Source organism: Patagioenas fasciata, chromosome 1 (genome assembly GCF_037038585.1).
Source record: "Patagioenas fasciata isolate bPatFas1 chromosome 1, bPatFas1.hap1, whole genome shotgun sequence".
Classification (NCBI taxonomy): domain Eukaryota; kingdom Metazoa; phylum Chordata; class Aves; order Columbiformes; family Columbidae; genus Patagioenas; species Patagioenas fasciata.
Window position 1 is genome coordinate 65,131,409 of NC_092520.1, and position 23,220 is coordinate 65,154,628.

The 23,220-nt window shown below is 42.5% G+C and overlaps 1 protein-coding gene across 1 annotated transcript in view; it reads left to right on the forward strand.

Annotated features, from left to right (window-relative positions):
* Window positions 1-1,824: 1,824 nt before the first annotated feature.
* SEPTIN10 (septin 10) overlaps window positions 1,825-23,220 on the forward strand; it is a 31,178-nt gene continuing 9,782 nt past the window's right edge. The window contains 8 exon segments of the mRNA XM_071807728.1: window positions 1,825-2,223; window positions 2,225-2,551; window positions 11,606-11,723; window positions 12,674-12,869; window positions 14,597-14,783; window positions 19,118-19,279; window positions 20,752-20,848; window positions 21,403-21,571. Of these exon segments, the coding sequence (XP_071663829.1) occupies window positions 2,023-2,223; window positions 2,225-2,551; window positions 11,606-11,723; window positions 12,674-12,869; window positions 14,597-14,783; window positions 19,118-19,279; window positions 20,752-20,848; window positions 21,403-21,571 (1,457 nt within the window). The 5' untranslated portion in view covers window positions 1,825-2,022.

The window sequence follows — 23,220 nt, forward strand, 5'->3', positions numbered from 1 at the left end:
AACACAGGCTGAAGTCTCTGCTGGATTGAAACTTGGATTCTGACAGGAAACATTATCTACAACATCCCATTTTGGGTACCCAACTCCACACTGTGCCAGGTGCTATTGCTGTTAAAGAGAAACTTAAAAGTATATTTGCATATTACTGAGGAATTCTTCTTACATAGCAAGTTGTTTGTAAGTGATTTATAGTACCAGTTGATAACGTAAGAGTAGAACATTTGCACTTTTCTTTCCCCCCTCAACTCGCTAATCCTAGTAGATTCACTAACACGGGTTTCTGATCCCACAGCCTGCCTTTAGAGAGAAAGGAGCACAGCTTTCAAACACCCCAGCGTTCTCAACACACCCGCTGCCTCTCATTTCAGCACCCAGGGCCCAGCTGAAGCAGCTGCTCTTGGGAGCTATAAGCCTCCAGAGCCCCGTTGACGCACTGGGCTCACTGACCCCACTCAACTGAGTTAAAGCAACATGCTCAGGACATATCTTCCTGGAGTGCATGAGTCCAGAAGAGCATCCACCTGTACCTGCCTCACCTTGCACGCTACACCCTAGGGCACCCTGGTCCGTGCGCCCACCTCCCAGACCTCCCACTCTCTGGCCTTATCCAAAGACATTGGACTTCGGCCTGAGCCTGAATGATGCTTTCAGAGACTTCTCCTCATGCTCTTCTTCCTCAGTGTCACCGCGAAAGGAGGGCGTGTTGTGGATGATCTGAGTCCTGAAGCGGATCTTATTAAGCCGAGGCTTCATCCGCCCGCTGCTGGAGGCTTTTCTGGTAATCTCCTTGCCCTTGCCTGGCACCGCTGCCCCCTCGGTACCCTCAGCTTCCTCCCCAGTGCTGTGATGGTGATGGTGGAGTCGGTAGCTCATGAGGTTGGAGGGCAACACCTTGGAGAGCCTCCAGCGCCCGCTCCCATTGCCAGCAGCCCCTTCCTCCTCCTCCTCTTCCTCCAGGGCTCCCACCAGGCTCCGCATGTCCCCTGAGGTGCTCTGGTGCAGGTACTGCGCAGCCTTGCGCCCGCTGTAGTCGCGGATGTCCACATCGGCGTCGTAGGCGCCCACCAGCAGCTTCACCACTTCGGCGTGGCCGTGCATGGCTGCGATGTGCAGGGCGGTGTGCCCGCCGCTGGTGCGGGCGTTGATGTCCACGGGCAGCTGGTGCCGCTGGGCAAAGTTGACCAGCGTGGCCAGCAGCTCCTGCCGCCCGTGCTTGGCGGCCCAGTGCAGCACCGTGAAGCCGGTGATGAAGTCCCGCTTGCACAGCAGCGCCGGCTCACAGCTCAGCAGCCCCTCCAGGCTCTCCCACCGCCCGTCCGAGGCCGACAGCATCCAGGCGTGCTCCAGGGGGTCCAGAGCCACGGCGCCGGTGGTGCTCCCCTCCTCCTCGGCGGAAGACGAGGCTACCGAGGCGCTGTCCGAGTCGCCGCCGCCGCCACGGCCGCGGGCTCCCCCCGGGAGGGCTCCGCGCTTCAGCTGGGGCGACCCACCCCGCGCCGCCTCCCGCAGGCTCCTGCGGCCGCCGCCCTGCGCCGCGGCCCCGGGGGCGCCCTCCGCCGCCCCCGGCTCCTCCGCCGGCGGAGGCCGCCCCGGGCCCGCCGCTACCGCAGCCTCCTCGCCGGCTCCGCCGCGCCCGGGCGGCGGCCCCCGCCGGGATCCTCTCCGCTGGCCTCCGCCCGCCGCCGGGCTTGGCCGGGGCGGCTCACGCCGGCGCTCCGCGAGCTGAGGGCGACTGCCGGCATCCTCGCCCGGCGGCGGCTCCTCCGCGCCCGCCCGCGGGGAGGGTGGCGGGCTCGGCCGTTCCGCGCTGTCCCCCACCGCCGCCGCCGCCGCCTCCTCTTCGCCGGGGGTCAGGGCGGCGGCGGGAGTCTCCGGGGCGCAGTACCGGCGGCGGAGGTGCACGTACTTGACGCCGGTGCCGGGCTCCTGGCGCACGGTGGCCACGGTGTTGACCACCTCCTTGAAGCGCTGGCGGGCGGCGGTGCGACGATCAGGCTCCGAGGGGTTGAGCCAGTCCCGGAAATGCTCCAGCAACTCCGCGTTGCGCGCCCGCCCGCCCCGCTCCGCCAGGAACCGCACCACCGACTCCTGCCTCAGCTCCGCCGGCTCCGCCATCACCGCCCCTACCCCATCGCGTCGCGCCGCCGCTCCTCCCGCTGCTGCTGCTGCGGGCGCGGCGGAGCCGCTGCCTGCCCGAGCCCCTCCTCCCGGCGGCGGCATGCCCCAGCAATCACTGCCGCCCCAGCAATCACTGCCGCGCCGCCAGCCTCGCCGCGCCACCCTCCGGCCGGGAGGGGCCCGCGCGGCCGCCTCGCGCCACGCGCTGCTGCCTCAGCGGCGGCAGCGGGCCGGCCACTGCACCCCCGCCCCGCTCCTCCCCGCCCCCGTGGGGCCGCCGCGGCCCCGCCCAGCAGTGGTGCCGCCTGTGCCCGGCGGCGGGCAGCGCCCCGTCACGGCGGCCGGTGGGTGCGCGCCCTCTCCCTTCGGCGGCAACGCCCTCCCCGCCTCGCCAGGCGGGGCTATGGCCGCTTCCCATAGCGGTTGGCAGCCGGTAAGTCCCCTCCACGGTGCGGGAGCGGGGAGCTCCGCCGGCCGTTAGCCGCTAACCGCTGCTGTGCTGGGGGCACCTGGTGGCAGGTGTCACCCCGGCGCGGCGCAGGTGACGGGTCCGGCAGCACCGGCACCAGAAGGAGAAGGCCGCGGGCGGTTACACCGTGCGGAGAGGTGGCGGTGCCGCCTGTGCTGAGCTGCCCCGCTAAGGGCGGCCGGGGTCCCTGCGGGAGCGGCCGGCGGGGTGGCGCGGGGGAACGGGGTGCGGGGCTGCGGCCAGTGGGAGAAGTAAAGCCTCCGCATGCCATTTAGTTCCTCGAGTTGCCACGCTTTAAAAAAAAACCCAGTAAACTTACTGAAAGATCTTGTTTTCAGGTATCGCCCTTCTTAGACCTCCCATAGCGTATCGTGTTTTGAAGTTATAAGTTGAATCTTGCCTATTAGGACTACGAAGTCGGTGAAGGCTTTGGAGAGGAAGCCGTGTGAGGAGCGGCTAAAGTCACTTGGTTTGTTCAGCCTGGAGGAGAATGAGGGGAGACCTCATGGTGGCTACAGCTTCCTCACAAGGGGAGGAGGAGGAGCAGGTGCTGATCTCTTCTCTTTAGTGACCAATGACAGAACCCAAGGCAATGTCAGGAAGATGTGCCAGGGGAGGTTTAGGTTGGGCATTAGGAAGAGGTTCTTCCCCCAGAGGGTGGTGGAGCACTGGAACAGGCTCCCCAGGGAGGTGTCACAGCCCCAAGCCTGGCAGTGTTCAAGAAGAGACTGGACACCACCCTCAGACACATGGTGTGAACTGTGGGGTTGTCATATGCAGGGACAGGAGCTGGACTCGATGATCCTTGTGGGTCCCTTCCAACTCAGGACATTCTATGACTCTATGATTCTGTTGAAGAAATACTACTGCAAAGCGGCAAAGCTGTCAGCTTTATGCTTTTGAAGACATTGAACCTATCCACATGTTAGTGCTGGAACATTAGTTCCCCTTTTGTACACAAAATAAATCGATTCATTTGTGACTTGAGTTTTCTTCCGTGTTTTACATCTCAGTGATGCAAAGCACAGAGGGGTTCTAGAAATAACATGGAGGGAGAGGAATTTTTAGAAAAGTCTTCCACCCTAGCTGTGTAGTTAGCTGCTTTTGCACAAAGGTAAAGTATGTGTATCTGGTGATTCTTGGCTCATTCCTGCCACCATGCTGTTACTCCTCATTTATGCTGGTGGAGCTGTGTGTGAAGCTGTCCCATGAACTGAAAAAATGGAAAATGACTGTTGGTCTTGTGAAGTTTCCTTTCCTTGGAGTGATGGCCATCCGGGGCAATGTCTTGCTCTGGTTCTCAATGGGACACCTGAGGGAGCATATGGGAGGGGGAGCAGGAGAAGCAAGAGGGGCTGCTTTGAGGTTGTGTCTTGAAAGAGTTATCTGTTGGACCATTGCTAGAACCACCACAGGCCAAACTCAGGACCAGACTGAAAGGATTTCATTTATCTTCCCCCACATGCTTACATCTTCACTGCTGAGGACATCGTGATTTCTTCTCAGGGCTCCCACTGAGAGACCTCCGTTTCACACATATTCTCTTTAAGGCCTGTATGAATCCTTTGCAACTGCAGTATAATGTAGTGCAATGTATTAACTTTATACAAGCTTTCTCTTTTCATACATATTTATATGCATGTAGTGAGGTGGAGTGTCAATACTTCACAGGCTGGGTCTCGTGGGAAGCTGGAAAAATGTCAAGAGAAAAAAACTCAAGAGCCAAAGTGTGAGAAACAATACAAAGTGATTTTGCTGGTTAATGTTCGTGTGAAAAGTGTGGAAGGATGCAGTAAATCCACAAAAGTGAGTGAAAGCGGGATTGAGAGTCCACTAAGCAGATAGATTTGGTAAGGGAAGAAAGGGAAAGACATACATGGAAAACTAAACAGAGAATACCGTAAAAACAGATGTATAACATAGTTTTGAAGCAGACGAAGGTGATTTTGTATTAGGTTTATATACGTAAAAGGTGAAAATGATGTGAATGTAATGGTGTAAAATATATTTATAATTATATCAAATAATATTTCCTAGTTTAACACATGCTGTACAGTGTTAAAGTGTTTCTTACTACGTTCTAAGAAATAATGTAGTTGTTCAGTTGTTTTGCAAAAGAGACGTAAAATCACTCTCAGAATGCAGTCTGTCCTTCTGTAAATCTGTTTACAATTAGACTGCAGGAAGTCTGAGATGCAAGTACTTCTGCTTTTTGAAAATATAACTTCTGGGGAAGTTCTGGCAGCCATTGCCCCTATGCAACAGCTCACAGTGCTCGTAACTGATTAATTAAAAAGGAGGAAAGAAATTCCTTGTTGCAGTGAAAGAGGCCTTGTGATAGCAATCACCAGTCTCGCATTCAAGACCACCATCGCTTTCTCATTTGGACAAGGAACATCAGCAACAAGGGGCTGATGTGTTCAAGGGTGAAGAATGACTTGCTGCTCTTAGGAAACACAGTGCTGAAGCTGCAACAAGCACAGCTGAGCAAGCAGAGCCAGAGAGGTACAAATCTTCCAAAAGTGACTACGATTGTCATATCAGTACTGATACCAGTATTTTTCTGTGTCAAGGTCATCTCAGAGAGCTGCACCAGAATTCCATTTCTTTGTTTTTTCTTCCTTGAAAACACACAGGTCAAGAGAGCCCTTTCTGTACGGACCACAAGACCTAACGCTTTCTTCTGTGTAGCAGTAGCTGATCAGTCTCATCTGAACCAGTGCTGTTGTCATCCCTTGCCTGGCACATGGAGTACTGACTGTGAGGAGCTGGTTTCTTCTCTGTCATCAAGTCTTGATTCCCCACCTTCTGCCTCTTGCCACATCGATCCATAGGCAGTAATGGAGGAAAAGCACTACATGTGCTAGATGTTCAAGTTACTTAAATGCCTTTTGGTAGAGAGGCCTTAGTGGCATTTACAAATGAATATGCTGCTGTCTCTGAAATCACCTCATCACAACTGGAGATCTAGCAGTCTCTTGCTTGTGTTTTTGTTCCTAAATACCTCAAAATACAGGAAAAAAATGTAGCTTTTTTTTTTTTTTAACTTTCAAGGTGTCTCCATATATATATGTATGAAAGGAATCTTGTGGTGACCTGTAGTTTGAGGCAACTTCAGCTGTCTTGTGTGTTGAAGTGGGCTAGAAAAGGAAAATAGTTGGTGCACCAAAATGCCGTGTCATTTGAAAGAGATGAGGGAAGAAACCTGGGCTTCAGCTGTTTGGACCAATCCTGAAAACTTGTCTACTATTTCTGTCAGACTGAATACATTACCTGATAACAGTGAGTGAAATTGTCACATAAATTTTCATTGAATTGTCTTTTGACCAACACTTTTTCTTTTCTACACACCTTTTGGGGCAAATGTTTTGTTCCATACTTGACTCTTGTGTGTTGCTTTTTGTTTTACAGAATACACTGACATATTAATTCCATGTAATTTTTTGATAGATTTCCTTTCTTACTCTGCATCTTCATGGACTTATCTTTCTTTTTATTTTTTCTGCCTCATCCTCCCATATTTTCTGTTCCCTTCTGTGTTATTTTGCTGAAGTTTCCTTTCTGGTCCCTCTGCTTAGCCCATCTGTTCTCTGTCTCTCACACATATACCAACATCAAGAGGTGTCAGTGGTATGCATGCCTACACCACACGTCTACATTTTACATTTTGACTACCCAAAAACTGCAAGTATTTTTCTGGTATCTTCCAAAATCCATTTATTTTCCTACTTACCTCATGTGCAAGGGGGCAATAGCAACATTGATATTTACAGGATTAAGTGTAACTTTGCTTATTAGGAAAGACTGTAAGAGAGTAATGCACTTTGTTATTGTAAGATTAATATAGATTTTCTGGTTTAATGAATGTCCACACCAGTTGGTGACAGTGGACAACTCAGGGCTCTGAAGGAGTCACATTTGGAGCACCCATGGGCACATTAACCTGTTGTCATCTGTCCTCGTGGCTGATGCCCAGGCATCCTCCCGAAGGCCTCTGCGCAGCCACGTGGGCCTGGCAGGACCCTCACCCCCTGCCCTAGCACAGGAACATCGATTGCTTTTGTTCTTCAGGCTTTGGAGGGAAAATTTCAGTCCTCTCTACAAGCCAGGTGGTGAGTTCGTTATTTGCCTGGACTACAAGTCTGGTTCTGCAGGAGGCTTACGTAGAGAGATGCATGTAGTCTGAGACCCAGCTTTGCTGTGGAAAGGGCACTGTTGTGTGGTTGTAGTCTGAAATAGGTGGCAAATTGAAAAGATAACTGACTTTTTTGTTTCTGCAAGAAAAAAACTTTTTAAATATTACTTCTGTCTCGGGGATGATTTTTCCTTGCACGCTGTTTTTAATGGGCAAGAGGACTTTATATAAACCCATATTACTGATTAACTGAATTTTCAGAAATCCAGATGCAGTTCTGTGAAAGCTACTCTACCAACCCTTTAAAAAAGTGGGGACGGAAGGAAGGAGAAGTGATTTAGACCATCTCAAGCTATCTAAATGTGCTATTTTGATAAAACTATGAGTTCTGAGAAGGCAATGTGGAACTGGAAGTATTTACAGGAATATTACAGTTCTCGTAGCATTTAGATTATGAGCTTTGAATTATTAACTGGAGAAGTTTGGATGAGATGCTGTCTTCAAGCATAGTTTAGCTGCTCCATCTAACGGATACTAATCTGAAAAGACTCTCTAGGGTGGTGACTTCATTGGTTTCAGTATGGTTTATGTTTCTTAATTTTTGAGTTGTCACCGTTTTTCTAAACTGGTGATGCAATAGAACTTGTTTTTCTACTGGATGCTGTATTATTTCTTTGAAAAGTACTAAGAACACAGGCATCCCGTGGTCAGTTTTGGGGATTTAATTTCTCTGTATTTGATAGACCACACCAGAATGAAGCTGTATGAGGTGCTGGCATTGAGGGAGAGGGACATGATGCCCTTGGAAAAATTCAGAAGGAAAAACACAGGCTATTGCCTTTTCTATTAAGAGAACGTGCCAACCGATGTCAGATGGAACAGGTTAATGAAGTGATTCTTCTGTGAGAAGGTGGAGGGAGACAAGTCTCCAAATGAGAACTAGTAACTCTGAGTCATGTAGCATTTGTTGCATGGAGAACAGAAGTATAAACATGCAAGAATTTTGACTTCTAAATCAGTGAGACTGAAGCTGCCTCAAGTTGAGCTGCATGATATTTCTTTAAAGTTTTTTAGTCTAAATTAAGAGCTTTTATTGCAGCATTTTTGGTGAAGCTGATTCCTGAAGACTCTGTTGTGTCTTAGGACAACTGTCTGAACAATTCAATAGCGGTTAAAATCCTTAGACAAAGTATATATATGTTTTAAATAGAAATAGATTCTGCATTTTTTCTTCCAAAAATCTCATATTTACTGTGATCAAGTTAACTCTGTCCATTTTCTTGAAATATATGGGCTATGTTTCTGTACTGTTTCTCTGTAAAAATATTTTCCGAGACTCTGAATTATCCCTATCCTTCCATTTGCCAATCTTCTCTTTAAAACCAGAACTTTAGGACAAGACATTAAAATATGTTCTCATGAATCGTATTAATAAATATTATTTCTGCTTGAAATTCTTTTTCTCCCCTATCCTGTGTGTTCTCCTGCTGACATTCTCATTGTTGGGTCACACTCAGCCGTGTGAGTTTTTGAAGTTTTGAGGGGTGGTGATTAGTTTTTTTGGTTTACTATGTTATTACCTCTGACAGAAAGAGTGATCTTGTGGTTAAGGTGACATGTGGGGTCAGTGAGATTCATGTTCCTGCTCTCTTAGTCTTTCCATTTGTTGTCTCAATTAATACCTTTGTGTCATCTCTGCATGCACAAACTGAAGATGATATATTTCTTCCCTTCCTCAGGACAGCGCTGATGAAAGCTGTGCACAAAACACCATTTCTCTATTTCAGAAGTTCTTCTAAGTACCGAGTTCTGTAATCTGTTTTTACAATTCACCAGGACTTTCCTGTCTTGTTTCAATTTTTTGGCTTGTGTCTGAAATGACTTAGAACTTGCCATGTACTTTTATATATTTACATTTCCAGAAAAAATGTTTTAATTTTTACTCATAACTGTGTAGTGTCATTAAATTATTTAATGAAGAAAAATGAAATATGCTGTCTTAAGATAGCCCCAAATTTGAGATGTATCAGAATATCTTGGTGATTGCATAAATACTTAATGCAGAAATTGTTACTCTCTTCCCTGACTGCAATACATATCCATAAGAAACATCTTTGGGAGAAACTTAGAAATAAATTAACTGTCTTGGACATCTGATACAATTTTTTAAGTAGTGATACAGCCATATGTCTGTTGAGTTACAAGCATAACCTTAGCTTTCTAAGCAAAGCACAGAGAAGGCACCATGTTTTGCATGGTTATTACTTCTCATTGTCCTCTATTTCACACAGAAATTTGGGCAAATTTTCAGTGATAAACAACATATATAACAGTGGAAGAACTAATTATTTTTCATTTTCATTTTCAGCAACTGTAAACTCTTGAGTTTAATTGCTGAATAGTAATTAATCTCTTCCTTCATTTAGAAAATGAATTAGAGGTATTCGTGGCTATGAGGGCTGGAGTTGCCTGTTCCTGCCCTTAGCTTTGTACAGCAAATACAGCTGGAATACCAGTTTCCTCAGCTAAATGCTTTTTAATCCTAACACAGTTTCTCGTGGGTGACCTGGTGGTTAGTCTGATGACCTCTGGAAATGGTCAGTATGGTTGTGGGTATTGGTGGTTTCTCCACTGAAATCCAGGTGAACTGGGAGGAAATAGAGTTCTTTTTGCTACTTTTTTTTCTTGTGGAGTAACAGATGGCTGTGCAGGGTAGACCAGCACAGCTTGGATTTAGGCTGGTGACACGAAGATGAAAACTCTCCTTTGTGCAGTTATGGTGAGGCTCTTGTGCTGGCTTTTGGTGTGGAGGCTTAATGTTTTGTTTTAGAATTGTCTTATGCTGGTGGTGTGAATATCAGACTGTGTAAGTATAGCTGTTAGATGTGCTGCCACTCTGTCTCAGATACACTTGTCTATAAATGGGCAGGATACTGACAGTTTTCAATGTTATTCAGTGCTTTTTATTAGTAATTTCCATGTGGTATAATAGCTTGAGAAATTTCTTTTTCAGACATGCTTTGAATGAACATTTATTTTTTTATAACCCTAAGATGTCATATCTTCTCTTGAAACTGTTCACTTTGTTTATGCATTTTGCCTTATTATATTAGTGTAAAATGGAGTTATCTGTTAATAATAGTCTAAAATGAGAGAGAGTACAGTTTGTAGTCCAACACAAGAAATACTAAGCAAAACAAGAAGAGGATGAGTATTTACTGTCAGGAATGTCCACATCCTTTTAGCTACAAGAATTCCTAAATTGGCCGTGCATATCTGTTATAGAAGGTAGCACATTTATGGGCTTGTAAGTGTTAAATAAAAAATTCACTGCTATTTGCTATATACCTGTTCCCGAGAACCAGTAGTGGTTTCCAATTCCGTGTGGATTGGAAACTTAAGAGAAAGAGTAGCATGGACCTGTCACTGTTTATAGTTTTGATATTGAATATTTGTTTAAAAATATTCATTTGTATGAACCAACATACATCCTTTTATGCATTTTTAGTGTGCCCACTGTCTTGATGTCACAATGCTAGATTGCTAGCTGACATCTGAAAAGGAATTTGCTCCTCTAGACATTTCTAATGTTATCTCTTAGAGTTCTGGTGTGTAGGTAATGTATTATTTTACATTAATGACTTGGATGAGGGACTAGAGTGCACTGTCAGCAAGTTTGCTGATGACACCAAGCTGGGAGGAGTGGCTGACACGCCAGAAGGCTGTGTTGCCATCCAGTGAGACCTGGACAGGCTGGAGAGCCGAGCGGGAAAAAATTTAATGAAATATAACAAGGGAAAGTGTAGAGTCTTGCATCTGGGCAGGAACAACTTCAGGTTCCAGTATAAGTTGTGAAAGGACCTGTTAGAGAGCAGCGTAGGGGAAAGGGACCTGCAGGTCCTGGTGGACAGCAGGATGACCATGAACCAGCACTGTGCCCTTGTGGCCAGGAAGGCCAATGGCATCCTGGGCTGTATTAAAAGGGGGGTGGTTAGTAGGTCAAGACAGGTTCTCCTTCCCCTCTACTCTGCCCTGGTGAGACCACACCTGGAATATTGTGTCCAGTTCTGGGCCCCTCAGCTCAAGAAGGACAGGGAACTGCTGGAGAGAGTCCAGTGCAGGGCAACAAAGATGATGAAGGGAGTGGAGCACCTCCCTTATGAGGAAAGGCTGAGGGAGCTGAGTCTCTTTAGCTTGAAGGAGACTGAGGGGTGACCTCATTAATGTTTATAAATATGTAAAGGGTGAGTGTCATGGGGATGGAGCCAGGCTCTTCTTGGTGACAACCAATGGTAAGACAAGGGGCAATGGGTGCAAACTGGAACACAAGAGGTTCCATTCAAATTTGAGTAGAAACTTCTTCTCAGTGAGGGTGCCAGAGCACTGGAACAGGCTGCCCAGGGAGGTTGTGGAATCTCGTACTCTGGAGACATTCAAAACCCATCTGGACACATTCCTGTGTAACCTCATCTAGGTGTTCCTGCTCCGGCAGGGGGATTGGACTAGATCTTTCGAGGTCCCTTCCAATCCCTAATATTCTGTGATTCTGTGATTTCCAAGAGCAAACCAACTGTGATATTTTCTGTCTACAGTTTTTGGTTTACATTTTCAGTTGGACTTATCTGCTTTATTTTGTTGATATTTCATGTGTTTTTTTTTTTTCCCAAAACATCGATTTCACTTTGATGCTGTAAATAGTCCTGTAAATTTGTATGTTTTCTCAAATCACAGAATAAAGTTGACAGATCTTTATTCAGACTTTTCTTGGTTCAATGTAAATCATAAGGAATGAGTTCTAGCTTACTAGTACAGTTCCTTTGTTACCATTACTGAATGCTTTGACACTCACTTCACTAACATATTTTTAAATAATTTTTCTGTAGCAGTATGGTGGCTATCGAACTTTATCCTTGTCCGGGCATGTTGGTTTTGCTAGTTTACCTGATCAGCTAGTTAAAAAATCCATCAAGCAGGGCTTCTGCTTCAACATCCTTTGCATTGGTAAGTAGTATCTGGGCTATTTAAGGCTTTAGTAGTATACCTGTCCTTAGGAAGTGACTGAAATTTAAATCTAGTTGCAATATTAAACTCTTTGTTTAATGTTAGGCATGAACTATAATTCCACCCCTTCCCCCAACTTTACTTATTTGTATCCATTGTTTGTTTTTATATTTACTATTTTCATAAACAATATGAAGACCAGAAATGTTGAAAATGGATGCCATGTATTTATTAGTGGCCTCAAGTTGCGCCAGGGGAAGTTTAGATTGGATATTAGGAAATAATTCTTCTCGGAAAGAGTTGTCAGGCACTGGAGCAGGCCCAGGGAAGTGGTGGAGTCACCAGCCCTGGAGGTGTTTAAAAGATGTTCAGACGAGATTCTTAGGGACATGGTTTAGTGCTAGAGTTAGGTTATGGTTGGACGTGATGATCCTGAGGGTCTCTTCCAACTGAAATGATTCTATGGTTCTATGATTCTATTGATTTATGGACAGCTTTCTGGATTCTTTTGAGTAAACTGGGCTACGCTCTTGTTTTTACTGCAACAAAGAGCTTCAGATGAAAAATTCCTAAAATTCCAAGTTGGTGTTAATGAAGTATTTCTGTACTTACAAATGTTTGCTCTGGTATTTTACTGTTATTCATGAAGTGCTTGTGTTGGTCCCTGTGATTTCACAGCTAGTTGCTTAGCTTTTTAAATCTGTAGGAAATTAATTCACACCTTTAAAGAAACCAAAGTGTCAAGAGACTGTTTTGCTTATTACTCATTAGTAGGTAACTCTCTCTTATCTGTAGGATGAAAAAATTAACAAAAAGATATTTAGCGCTCTGAAGAAATCAGTTGACAAGTTTCTGTGTAAATTCGTTGAGTTGTGATAGCACTTTCTGTGTTTAGTAGGTATTTATTTGATGTGCAAAATGTCTTCCCCAACCCTTCTGTTTAACTTTAGGGGAAACTGGGATTGGGAAATCAACCTTGATAAACAGTTTGTTTAACACCGATTTTGATGACCCTGTGTCAACGCATTTTCTGCCAAGTGTACGACTTAGAGCCGAGACTTATAAAATCCGGGAAAGTAATGTTCCTTTGAAGCTGACCATTGTAAATACAGTGGGATTTGGTGACCAGCTGAACAGAGAAGATAAGTAAGTGTCCTCTTGTTGCCCTGGTATGCAGAAGTTTTGATCACCAATTGCAAGCTGATTTTTCTTTGGGCCTTGTAGTAAATATTTGACTTATATATGTTTCAAATATTTGTTTAACTGTTTTCTCTGTATGCTGTAGTAAACATGATTTTCTTGGGCAGTGGTGCCCAGCGGTAGGATGAGGGGCAGTGGGCACAGACAGACATAGAAGGTTCCATCTGAATATGAGGAGAAACTTCCTTTACTTTGAGGGTGCCAGAGCACTGGAACAGGCTGCCCAGAGAGGCTGTGGAGTCTCCTTCTCTGGAGACATTCAAAACCTGCCTGGACACATTCCTGTGTGGTCGGCTCTGGGTGAACCTACTTTAGCAGGTGGGTTGGACTGGATGATCTCCAGAGGTCCCTTCCAGCCTCAACCATTCTGTGATCCCTGAGCAAGGGCAAGCAGCAAAAAGGTCCCCAGTGTCCTCAGGGAGGTCTCAGGATGGCGTGCTGCCAGGTGATTCTGAGATTCTCTGATTCTTCTGATCTAGGAAATGATTTGAAAAATCAGATTAACTCTGCCCCTTTCTTAATGATATAATCTGTTATAAATGTATGTCAATGAAATGTGCAATAGTGACTAGAGTTTCTTTTGGGGTGGAGGAAGGCAGGGAGAAGGGTAATGAAACAACCAAACAGGTTATAAGGTACTGTAGATTATATAGGTTAGATCTATAGGATTTTTAACAATTTGATTGGAACATATTTAAGATGTTAAACTGGAAAGAGCAGCATGTGGATTACTGAAAACCTTTGTTTTTTATGTTGGACAGCTTAAATCAGAAGTTGTAGAGGTACCACACTGTTGTCTTTCAGAATGTTTTTTGAGTCTTTGCTTTTATGAATTGAAGGTTTTAAAATATTGAACTGTCTCAGCAGATTTTGTTGATTTCACCTTAATTGTAAAGAATTTTAGCAATCCTTTGTGCTACATGAGTGATAATTACAATAACGGTGGTAATTACAAACGAAGGTTAGAGAGTCACATTATCATGACAGCTATACCTTATGACATGACTGGAAAATAGCTACAGCTAGTGACTTGGATGAAGTGCAAGTAGATATTAGTATAGATAGCAGAGGTTTTGATGTGTGGGATAGAATCTGCCTTTTAGTCCTTCCTTTAATTTTGTGCATAGCAATTACTTCGGAATTTTGATAGCATTTGATCTGTTTTGTAAACTTTGTGTAGCAGCAGAAATGTAAGGGCGCGCTGCTTGTACATGTGGCAACGCTTTGTGTCAGAAAGCAGATTATAATCTGGTTTTAAGAAGGATAAAGTATACTTAAACAGTATTTACTGCAAAACAGATTTACTTTATTCTCTTATATTCCTCCTTTTCAATTTTTGTCTATTGTTTAAGAGCTCTCTCATGTACAGTACTGCATCTTCAGAAGATAAAGGAGGTCCTGTTTCTTGGTACTGGTAATTGCATGTTCTTTCTTTGCTTGTATTGTCCCTAAGAGTTTCTTGTATCTTCCTTGTATCTAAGAGTTCTGCAGTGGCACAGTTTGATTACCAAAATTTATAAAACATCTGGGAATCTGTTATAATCATAACTAACTTTATGCAGCCTTTTGACATGTAAAGCAAAAATCCACAAACAATACAAGAGGAATTCCTTTTTTCTTTGGCTCTATTTAGGAGTAGCTAATCTCTGGTTGTTAAATTTTATTTCTCACAGCTATCGGCCAATAGTGGATTATATAGATGCACAGTTTGAAGCCTATCTCCAGGAAGAATTGGAAGTTAAACGTTCTTTATTTTGTTACCATGATACTCGTATCCATGTCTGCCTCTATTTCATTTCACCTACAGGCCATTCCCTAAAAAGCCTAGATTTGTTAACCATGAAAAGACTAGACAGCAAGGTAAGACTTCAGAACAGAGTTCTAAGAATTTGTCTTTAGTTTCTGAAGCATCTTGCGGCTTGTTGATGCTCTGCCTCCTTTCAGTTCTATATCAGGTGGTTGGTTTTGGGGTGTTTTTTCTGGTACCAGTATACTTAAGTTCAGAATAAACTGGTTCTGCAAGTAGCTTGCAGTTCATCACCTGTTTATTTACAAATCAAAATGAGAGAGACATCTATTGAGCAGTGCAAAAAGAAGCACAATGAGGTTTCAAAAAAATTAGAACCACACCAAATTTACTTTACTAAACTACTAACATCTTATTGTGATTGGATAGGGTACCTTTCATGAGTGTGGTAATATTTATAATGACACTTGTTTCTAATTCACTATCGAGTCTTGGGACTGCTGGAAATTTGGCAAAGAAAGAGCTTTGCAGCAATGTGAAGATCTTTTTTATGGATAACCGAAGAGGCAAGGGCCACGAAGGGAACACCCTGCCAGCATGGCTTTTTCGAAGATAGGCTGCATTAGTGTTTTAAACTTCACGTCTTGATTTGTTTTGAAAGCTTAAAAATAGCTATTTCTTGTGAGATTACTTTCACTTTCAAAATTCTTACATTTCTTCCTGTGTGAACTGGATGAAGGTAAATGTTTGACCCATTTTACGAAACCTTACATCGTTTGGGTTTGATTTGTTGCAATTTTGAGAAATTGGAAAACTGAAATGTGTTTGCTGTTCCTCTAGCCCTTTCCTTTGTGCTTTACTAGAGCCTTTCCTGCTAAATTTTCTTTCTGCATTTACTTGTTTGTGAGATGTTTCTTCAAGATAGCGAGGATCAAATCAGCTGTCTGTTCCACATTTGTGATTGCTACGTACATTTGGTATTTTTGTAATTTTGTTTGTGAATGTATTTTGCATTTTGAGCTTTCTCAATAGCACAGAGCAAGTGAGGGGGAGATATGATGGGACAAAGGTAGGGGAGAACAGGGTCACTTCTTTCTGCTAGGCTGTTGCTTTATGCCAGATTAAAATGTTAGTGAAATGACTCTGTAATACATACTGATAGCTAAAAGATACTTGATACTAGAAAACGGGACAGTTTCATGGAGCTTATTGTTCCACTCAGAGTTTCAAGCTGGAGATTGTGTTAAACCACAAAAATACTTGGTTTCTAGGTTTTGCCCTCTCTTTACTGAACTCCTTTTAAAACACTGTTTCTCCCAAAAGAAAGGAAATGAATCCATGAGTCCCAGCATCCTGAGAAAATATTTTTCTATCTGGATGAGAGGAAAGTAATTCTGCTTTGGGGAATTTTAGCTTCTAGCCACCTACTCTAAGTATTTTTGGTTCTGCTTTGGCTCAGAGAGAACATGAATGGCAGGTAACTTCGTTGTTTTATCCTTTGCAGTGACCTCTACTTTCAGATCTTACTACAGAAATATGCATACACACATACACACACAAAAAATGTATTTTAACTGTAGTTTTGTTTCCATCTCATTGTGGAACATGTTTGTGATGCTTTTAGTACTGAATTCTCCTGGTGGCAGTTCAGAACTTGGGATTTCTCAGGATGTAGGTGTCCCTGGGCATGTTCACTGAGTACAGGATTCCATAAAGAAAAAGTAGTACAGCAATATGCCTACATCTAGTGTGTAAGTTTCTGTCAAAAGTTGTCTTCAGTTTTTTTCCTGTATCCACCACAGTGTGCACTCTTATCCTTTTGTTATGGTCTGCTTGGTATACAACAAGAGCAGGTTATACAGCTCAGACTAGGTTTCTTTCAGAGATTAAGGGAATCTTCTGTATGATTTCTTGCTGGGAACTAGTGATTATTCGACTAATGCAACTGCATTTTTAAGTCATTCTTGTCAAATTATATACAGATTACTGTTAAGTCAGGAAATGACGTGTACCTTGTGGGGTTTGAGTGTTTTTTTTTTTTTCTTCAAAAAGAATTTTTGGAAATTTTTGTACTGATTCGTATAGATACACATTAAATGAGCCTGCAAGATATCAACCGATAATAATTTCAAGTGTATGTATTTTTTTTCCTTCTTTATAGCATAAAGGGGCAACAGATGTTTTCATGTTGCTATAAGGTGTTACATGAAAATCTTAATTTAGAGTAATGGCATATTTTCTAATGGGAGGAGAAGTGACACTGCATTTCAGGGAGAAGGCTGATCAGAGGCCTGAATTTGGTGCTGGCATAGAAGTGATGTGGATGGATAAAGTTTATCCTGGTGACTTTATATGGTCAGTCTGCATTGTTATTGAATGAGACAGTTTCAGCTGCTTCTTCCCATTGTGTATGCTTAAGTGTTTTGGGCAGCCAGTTCCCTGGATGAGGGAGCTGACTTAAACTGAAAGCTGAAGGTATTTGCTTGGTTAGGGAACTGATCAAGCTGAAAAGTGATGTGTCTCCTTGGACAGCTGCACAGATTTTAGTTCTACCCAGCAATGAGCAGCTGCAGGCAAGGGGAAGGGCAGGACCGTTGGCTTTATAGCAAGTGTAGACATTTACATGGGATTAAATCAAGTCTATATTAATGGCTGATAGCTTTGTAGCAAAAGTCAGTTTTGGAGTTGGTGGGAGTTGTAGCTGGGGAAGAGATTGGAAAGGAGTCAGTTGGTTTCTGAGGGAGTAGTAGGCAGAACGGGGAGCTGTGGGACTTGGGACACATCTGTATGTGATCCAAAGCAGCACAATTTAAGTCTCTTGTTAGTACAAATGTGTGATTTCAATGAATGTTATTCTTGGATGAAAGTACTGACATACTAATTTTCAAGTAATCCTTAGGCGCTGCAAGCAGAAACTAATTTTGTTGAAAAGATTAAGCAAAGACAACTTTTTTTTTGGTTGCTTATATAAAGCCAAAATAGTATTGCTTTTAAATTTTAATACAATGGTTGTGATTGAACATCAATTTTGATATCTGTAATCACAGTTTCTGGTGATTTTCCTTTTGTTACTGGTCTCCTCAGTAGTCTTTCTCTGCTATTCATTAACTAAGAAATTCTCTCCTAATTAACAAGTGCTTGAAAAACTTTGATGTTGAAAAGACAAAGTAAAGGTTAATTTAATTCTAAGGACTCTGTGTTCCATTCATTTTTAAAGCGATATGATAGAAAACGTAGATTGATGTCCCTCAGCTAATTTGATTGAAACTGTGTATTACTCCTATCTGTAATAGATTGTTTATATAATCTTCAATTAACTCAGTTATAAAAAAAATTCTAGCATTTAAAAAAAATTTTAGATATTTTACCTCATATGTGCTTAGATTGTGCACGCTACACAATTAAGGACTATCATGAGGTAATCTTAGAAGATGTGCTTTGGAGCTGGCTTGTTTTTTCATTTGGACATTTTGCTTAAGAGAGAAGACTTATTTAAAAAAATAAGTTTTCCATCCATTCTTGAAATTCCACGTGTAGGCATTTCCACTCAGACAGAATATTCAGAACAATAAGAAGAATGTGTGTGGGTTTTCCCCATCCCGCCCCTTCCTTTTTGCATCTATGATCAAGGAACTGTAAAACCCTTGTCTTCTGAAATCTGGAAGAATAATTTGTATTGTTCTTTCAAAATATTTGGACATTGGCTTTAATTCTTTGTATCTAGTTCTGGAAAATGCGTATTATGGGAGTGGTGATAGTATTCTTAAGAAAAATTTGGCATCTACTACTACCTTCCTAAGTTACCATTGTAACTATTTAAGGCAATAGGGTTTACCTTAGTGGAACTAAATTTTGAGTTCTGAATAATTAATGTGAAGACTGGTAAGCAAGATTTTTCAGTCTTTGTCAGTCCTGTGCCTGCAGCAGGTACCTGAGAAACTCTTTCCTGCAGTGCCAAGGTGAACAAAATGTTATAGCTGAAAGGAACCCAAGGAAGATGCTTGGGGTAGGTGACGTTTAGTAGCCAGGTTCCTTTTCTTTGTTTATATCAACTGTCAGCTTTCATTTAACACCTGACCAATGTCTCCCAGTCCTGTAAATTAAAACAATTATTTTTTTAGCAGAGAGGTAAATACTGAATGTAATTTAGTTAATAAGTAGGCGTTGCTGTTCTTTTGAGTACTTCACTGCGTGAGACCACCTTCCTCGTTCTTTTCTCAGAATCAATTAATTTTAAGGGAGTATATTAAATAATCTGTTCTTATTTTGTTAAATGATGCCAGTGAATGTATTTTTCATGGTTTGTGAAGCTTGGTTATCAATTGATGGAAAAATTTGGACTGCGGGGGAAGTTTTAAAGAGCTTATCACCAAACAATACAATTTCTAAAATATGTCAACTCAAAGTTGGAGTCTTACACCTTTCATATAATTTGTATCATTAATAGGTGAACATTATACCAATTATAGGCAAAGCAGACAGCATTTCTAAAACTGAACTACAGAAATTCAAGAACAAAATAATGAATGAATTAATTAATAATGACGTCCAGATATACCAGTTTCCAACTGATGATGAAACTGTTTCTGAAATTAATACCATCATGAATGTAAGTAAATGACAAAACCATTACTATTTCAGTACTAAAGCATCACCTTCTAATGCTGAGTCATGCCTGTTTATTTTTGTTTATTTATTTTTTTTTTCCTTATAAAGCTTTTTTGTTTGTTTTTCCACTACTCCAAATCTTCCTGTCTCTCTGTTGTTGCCACCACTTGTTTTAGGAGGCTTTTTCTTTCCTGGCTCAGCAGCAGAATAGAGGTTCTCCCTCATAAATACTTCTTCTAATTTCTGGAGAATTAATATATAATTACTAACATAGATGGACAGATTGGCTTTGCTCTTTTCCTCAGCAAACACTACCTTACATCTGTTAGGGAAGACATTCAAGTGCTTGTTTCTCCAGTTTTCTCTGGTCTTTATGACAACAAGTCTTCCATCTGCTTTTTCCTTTTATTCAGTACATTCATTTGAAATGAGGACAATTTTTTTCTGGGAATTAAGAAGTCAGATAAAATTCTGGCTTTTTTACTGTTGTCCTTTCATATCTTCCCAGGAGCATCTGCCAGCTTCAACTAAGCTTGTGAAGCTACACATCATTGCTTTGAGTGTTCTGTCTGTATTTGCTGTTCATGTGTATATATGTTTGTAAATGTACATGAACATATGTTTGCATGTACTGGGGTGCACCGGAGTGTATGGCTCTGCCCTCCCCACCTCTGTCCCTTGTGCCAGGGAGTGAGGTGTTGCCATTCCGTAACAGGTCCTTCTGCTGGGGGGAAAGGTGCTGGGCTCTCACCTTTTTTGTGCTCTGCTGGTGATTTATTTTCCAGTTAATGATGTATTTTTTTATTCAGTAGTGGGTCAGCACGCAGTCAGTACCAAGGCAGTGTTTCTGGCCATTTGGCCAAGCCCACAGCAATAACCATACCTCAGGTTCAAACCTGTGATTGCCTCAGGGCTGTTACTCGGGATATGAAGTGGCTGAATGCCAATCAGAGGGATGTGTTTCAGAGCAGCTTTCGATTTACTGCTGATACTCTTCCTAATGCAGCTCAGGATGTAGTCGTCTGCCTTTGCCACTGTGGCAAACCTGCTGAATCAGGCCCAACCTGTTGTCCACCAGGAATCCCACATCTTTTTCTTTAAAGTGACTTTCCGGAGAGTTGTCCCCCAGCATGTACTGGACCATGGGGTTATTTCTCCTGGCATGCAGGACTTGACATTTTTCTTGTTTGAACTTCATGAGATTCCTGTTGGCCTGTTTCTACAGCCTGTCGAGATTCCTCTGGATTGGCGGGTCTATCAGCCATTCCTCCCAGTTTTGTTCTTGTAGCTTGACTTTTTAATCAGTAGTTAGACTAGCTACTGAACTTTTCGAAGTAATTTTTTGTTTGAAACTGCCTGTTGGCTTTTCCTGAAATGGTGTTATTTTCCCGTAATTTGTTTCTGAAGTTTTTGCTTTTCAGTTCTGACATAAGAACACTGAGACAGAAGACTGTGTTGGTGTGACTCTTACAGGGGCATTTGCCATTCGCTGTAGTAGGAAGTATGGAAGAGGTGAAAATTGGAAACAAAATGGTGAGAGCTCGTCAGTATCCTTGGGGCATTGTACAAGGTAAATGAATTCTCAAAGGTATTTTTACAAGATTTTTTCTTTTACTATTGAAGTGTAAAATTCACCAATACTAAAAGGGGCTGGTATTATCCACTGATGCCATATTGATTGTATTTTGGATCAACAGTTTAAGGAGTATAGCAATTGATACTTGAAGTGTGCACTAACTGATAGTTTCATCAGCACTGATGCATCTCTGGAATCAAGGAGTATGTAGTTTTTGAGTAGGTAAGTATGGTGTCAGTGTCTCCACCAGTGCCAAATTTGAAAGTTTTATTATTTCAGTAAGGAAGGGGGGAAAAAGAGAGAAATTTATAATTGTTCAACTCAAATGGGGAATCAGGACCTGTTGGAACATGTTCCCCAGTACTTAGTTAGTGCTTCAATGTGTATACCAGAAATTATAAGGAAGTATAAAAAGTGTAAGAAACAATTAAATACCTTTTCCTGGAAGTATAATTAGTAGACAAATAAATCTCAATGCTGTTTAAAATACATTTTGACAATTTTGCTACTTGCACATAATAATAAAATCTTCCTCTTTTAATGGATAGTGGAAAATGAGAACCACTGTGACTTTGTAAAGCTTCGCAAGATGCTTATTTGTACAAATATGGAAGACTTAAGAGAGCAGACTCACGTACGCCATTATGAGTTGTACAGGCGCTGCAGACTGGAGGAGATGGGCTTCAGAGACATTGACCCTGAGAACAGAAGAGTCAGGTGAAGGACTTCATATGCAGCACTTGCTTTCAGCATCCATTCACTTCATATTTGACCCAATATAGAGCAGGGTTCATACATAGAATAGGTTTTCTAAGAGGGAAAGTATGTAGCTGTTCATTCAGTTATCTTCATGGAGAAGTGTATGGGATTATATGAGCTTTGCTTTGAAAGGCATACAAGCTAGTTGTATTTCTGAAATGTTTCTCTTTTAGAGTAAACCTGGGGGTTTTAATTTTTGTCATGGAGAATGTCAGTTTTCTTCAGGTACATATACTATTAGGCTTTTAAAATTATTTTCCTTATATATGAGTATGCTGGTTTACTTTCTCTCTCAACAATGTCTCAAACAATGGTTTGGTTGGACTCAAAGTTCAGAAGGAACTGAAGCAAAAACTTCTACAAAATGATTGGTTCAGCTGTTGGCTTCCCACATTACCTGTCATAATAACAACTGTCTAGCCTTTTCAGGTCAAGAGATCTCTTCCTAGACTGTAGGCAGTTGATAGATGATTCCAAAGGAAAGTCAAGCAGAGAGTTAGAGTCGCTTAGTTGTTTCATGTAGTAAACCTGCTTTTTGCAGGAGGTATTTGCAATTTCTGTATCCAGTTTGTTTAATCTTTTATTTCCAGTTCTGTCTTCTCCCTCTTCCAACTTCCTTTGGTCATGTTATGCATGGGACTGTATTTTTTTAAGTGGTTAGAATCCCAGTGGGGAAGAACTGATGCTTCAGGAGTTGTTCAAGCCTTCATGGTTTAGGCAAATGCTATTATTGCATAGACATGGTGGGAAATACTGACTTACACAAGACATGAAAACAAAATATGGCTTTGCATTAAAAACAGCTTCTAGTGCTTTGAACTCACTGGTTTGTTTACTTCTTGTTTTACTTAATGATCAGATTGTCTTTTTATGACGTTTTATGGCGTTTTATGATACCATAAAGAGGGAAGAATATTTAGAGGATCAGTATGTAATGTAATTAGCAGACTAATATAGCCATACCTATAAGGCATGGGTGTCAAACTTGTTTTCAGTACTCCTACATTTATACAGTCCTAAAATTAAATTCAGCCCTTTGAAGGCAACTGTGAGGCTGATGTGGGCCCCCAGTGAAAATGAGTTTGACACCCCTGACATAAGGTGTTTTATGAACCCACTGAGAAAACAATAAAAAGTGTCATCCTCAGTAGTGTAATAGGAAACGTCTCTTTCCATAGAGGAAGGTCAGTGCTTCCCATTTTGCAGACTTGTAAAGTTAAATATTTTTCATAATATGGACTATCCTCTTCTTCTAGGCAAAAATGTGTTACTAAATTGTCATCGTCTTTGTCTGTAAACATCTTTACAATACATAGACTTGTGTTGCTTTCCATGCGAGAGACAGAACCTGACAGACCAATATGATGTTCACAGAGTTCACTTTATTATCCAACCAGGCTAGCTTTATACCAAAGCTGCCCCGTCCACACGCCTTGCAACAATGTGATTGATCACAACACGTGCTATACAATAATGGGGTAGGCTGCATGCACTGTCCATGCACTCTGCATGCGCCTGTCTGCGATTGCTCATTGGTTGTTACTTTCTTATAGGATTCCTTTTGTTTCTTTTGTCTCTGGCTTCACCTCTCAGCCAGGCTGGTGACA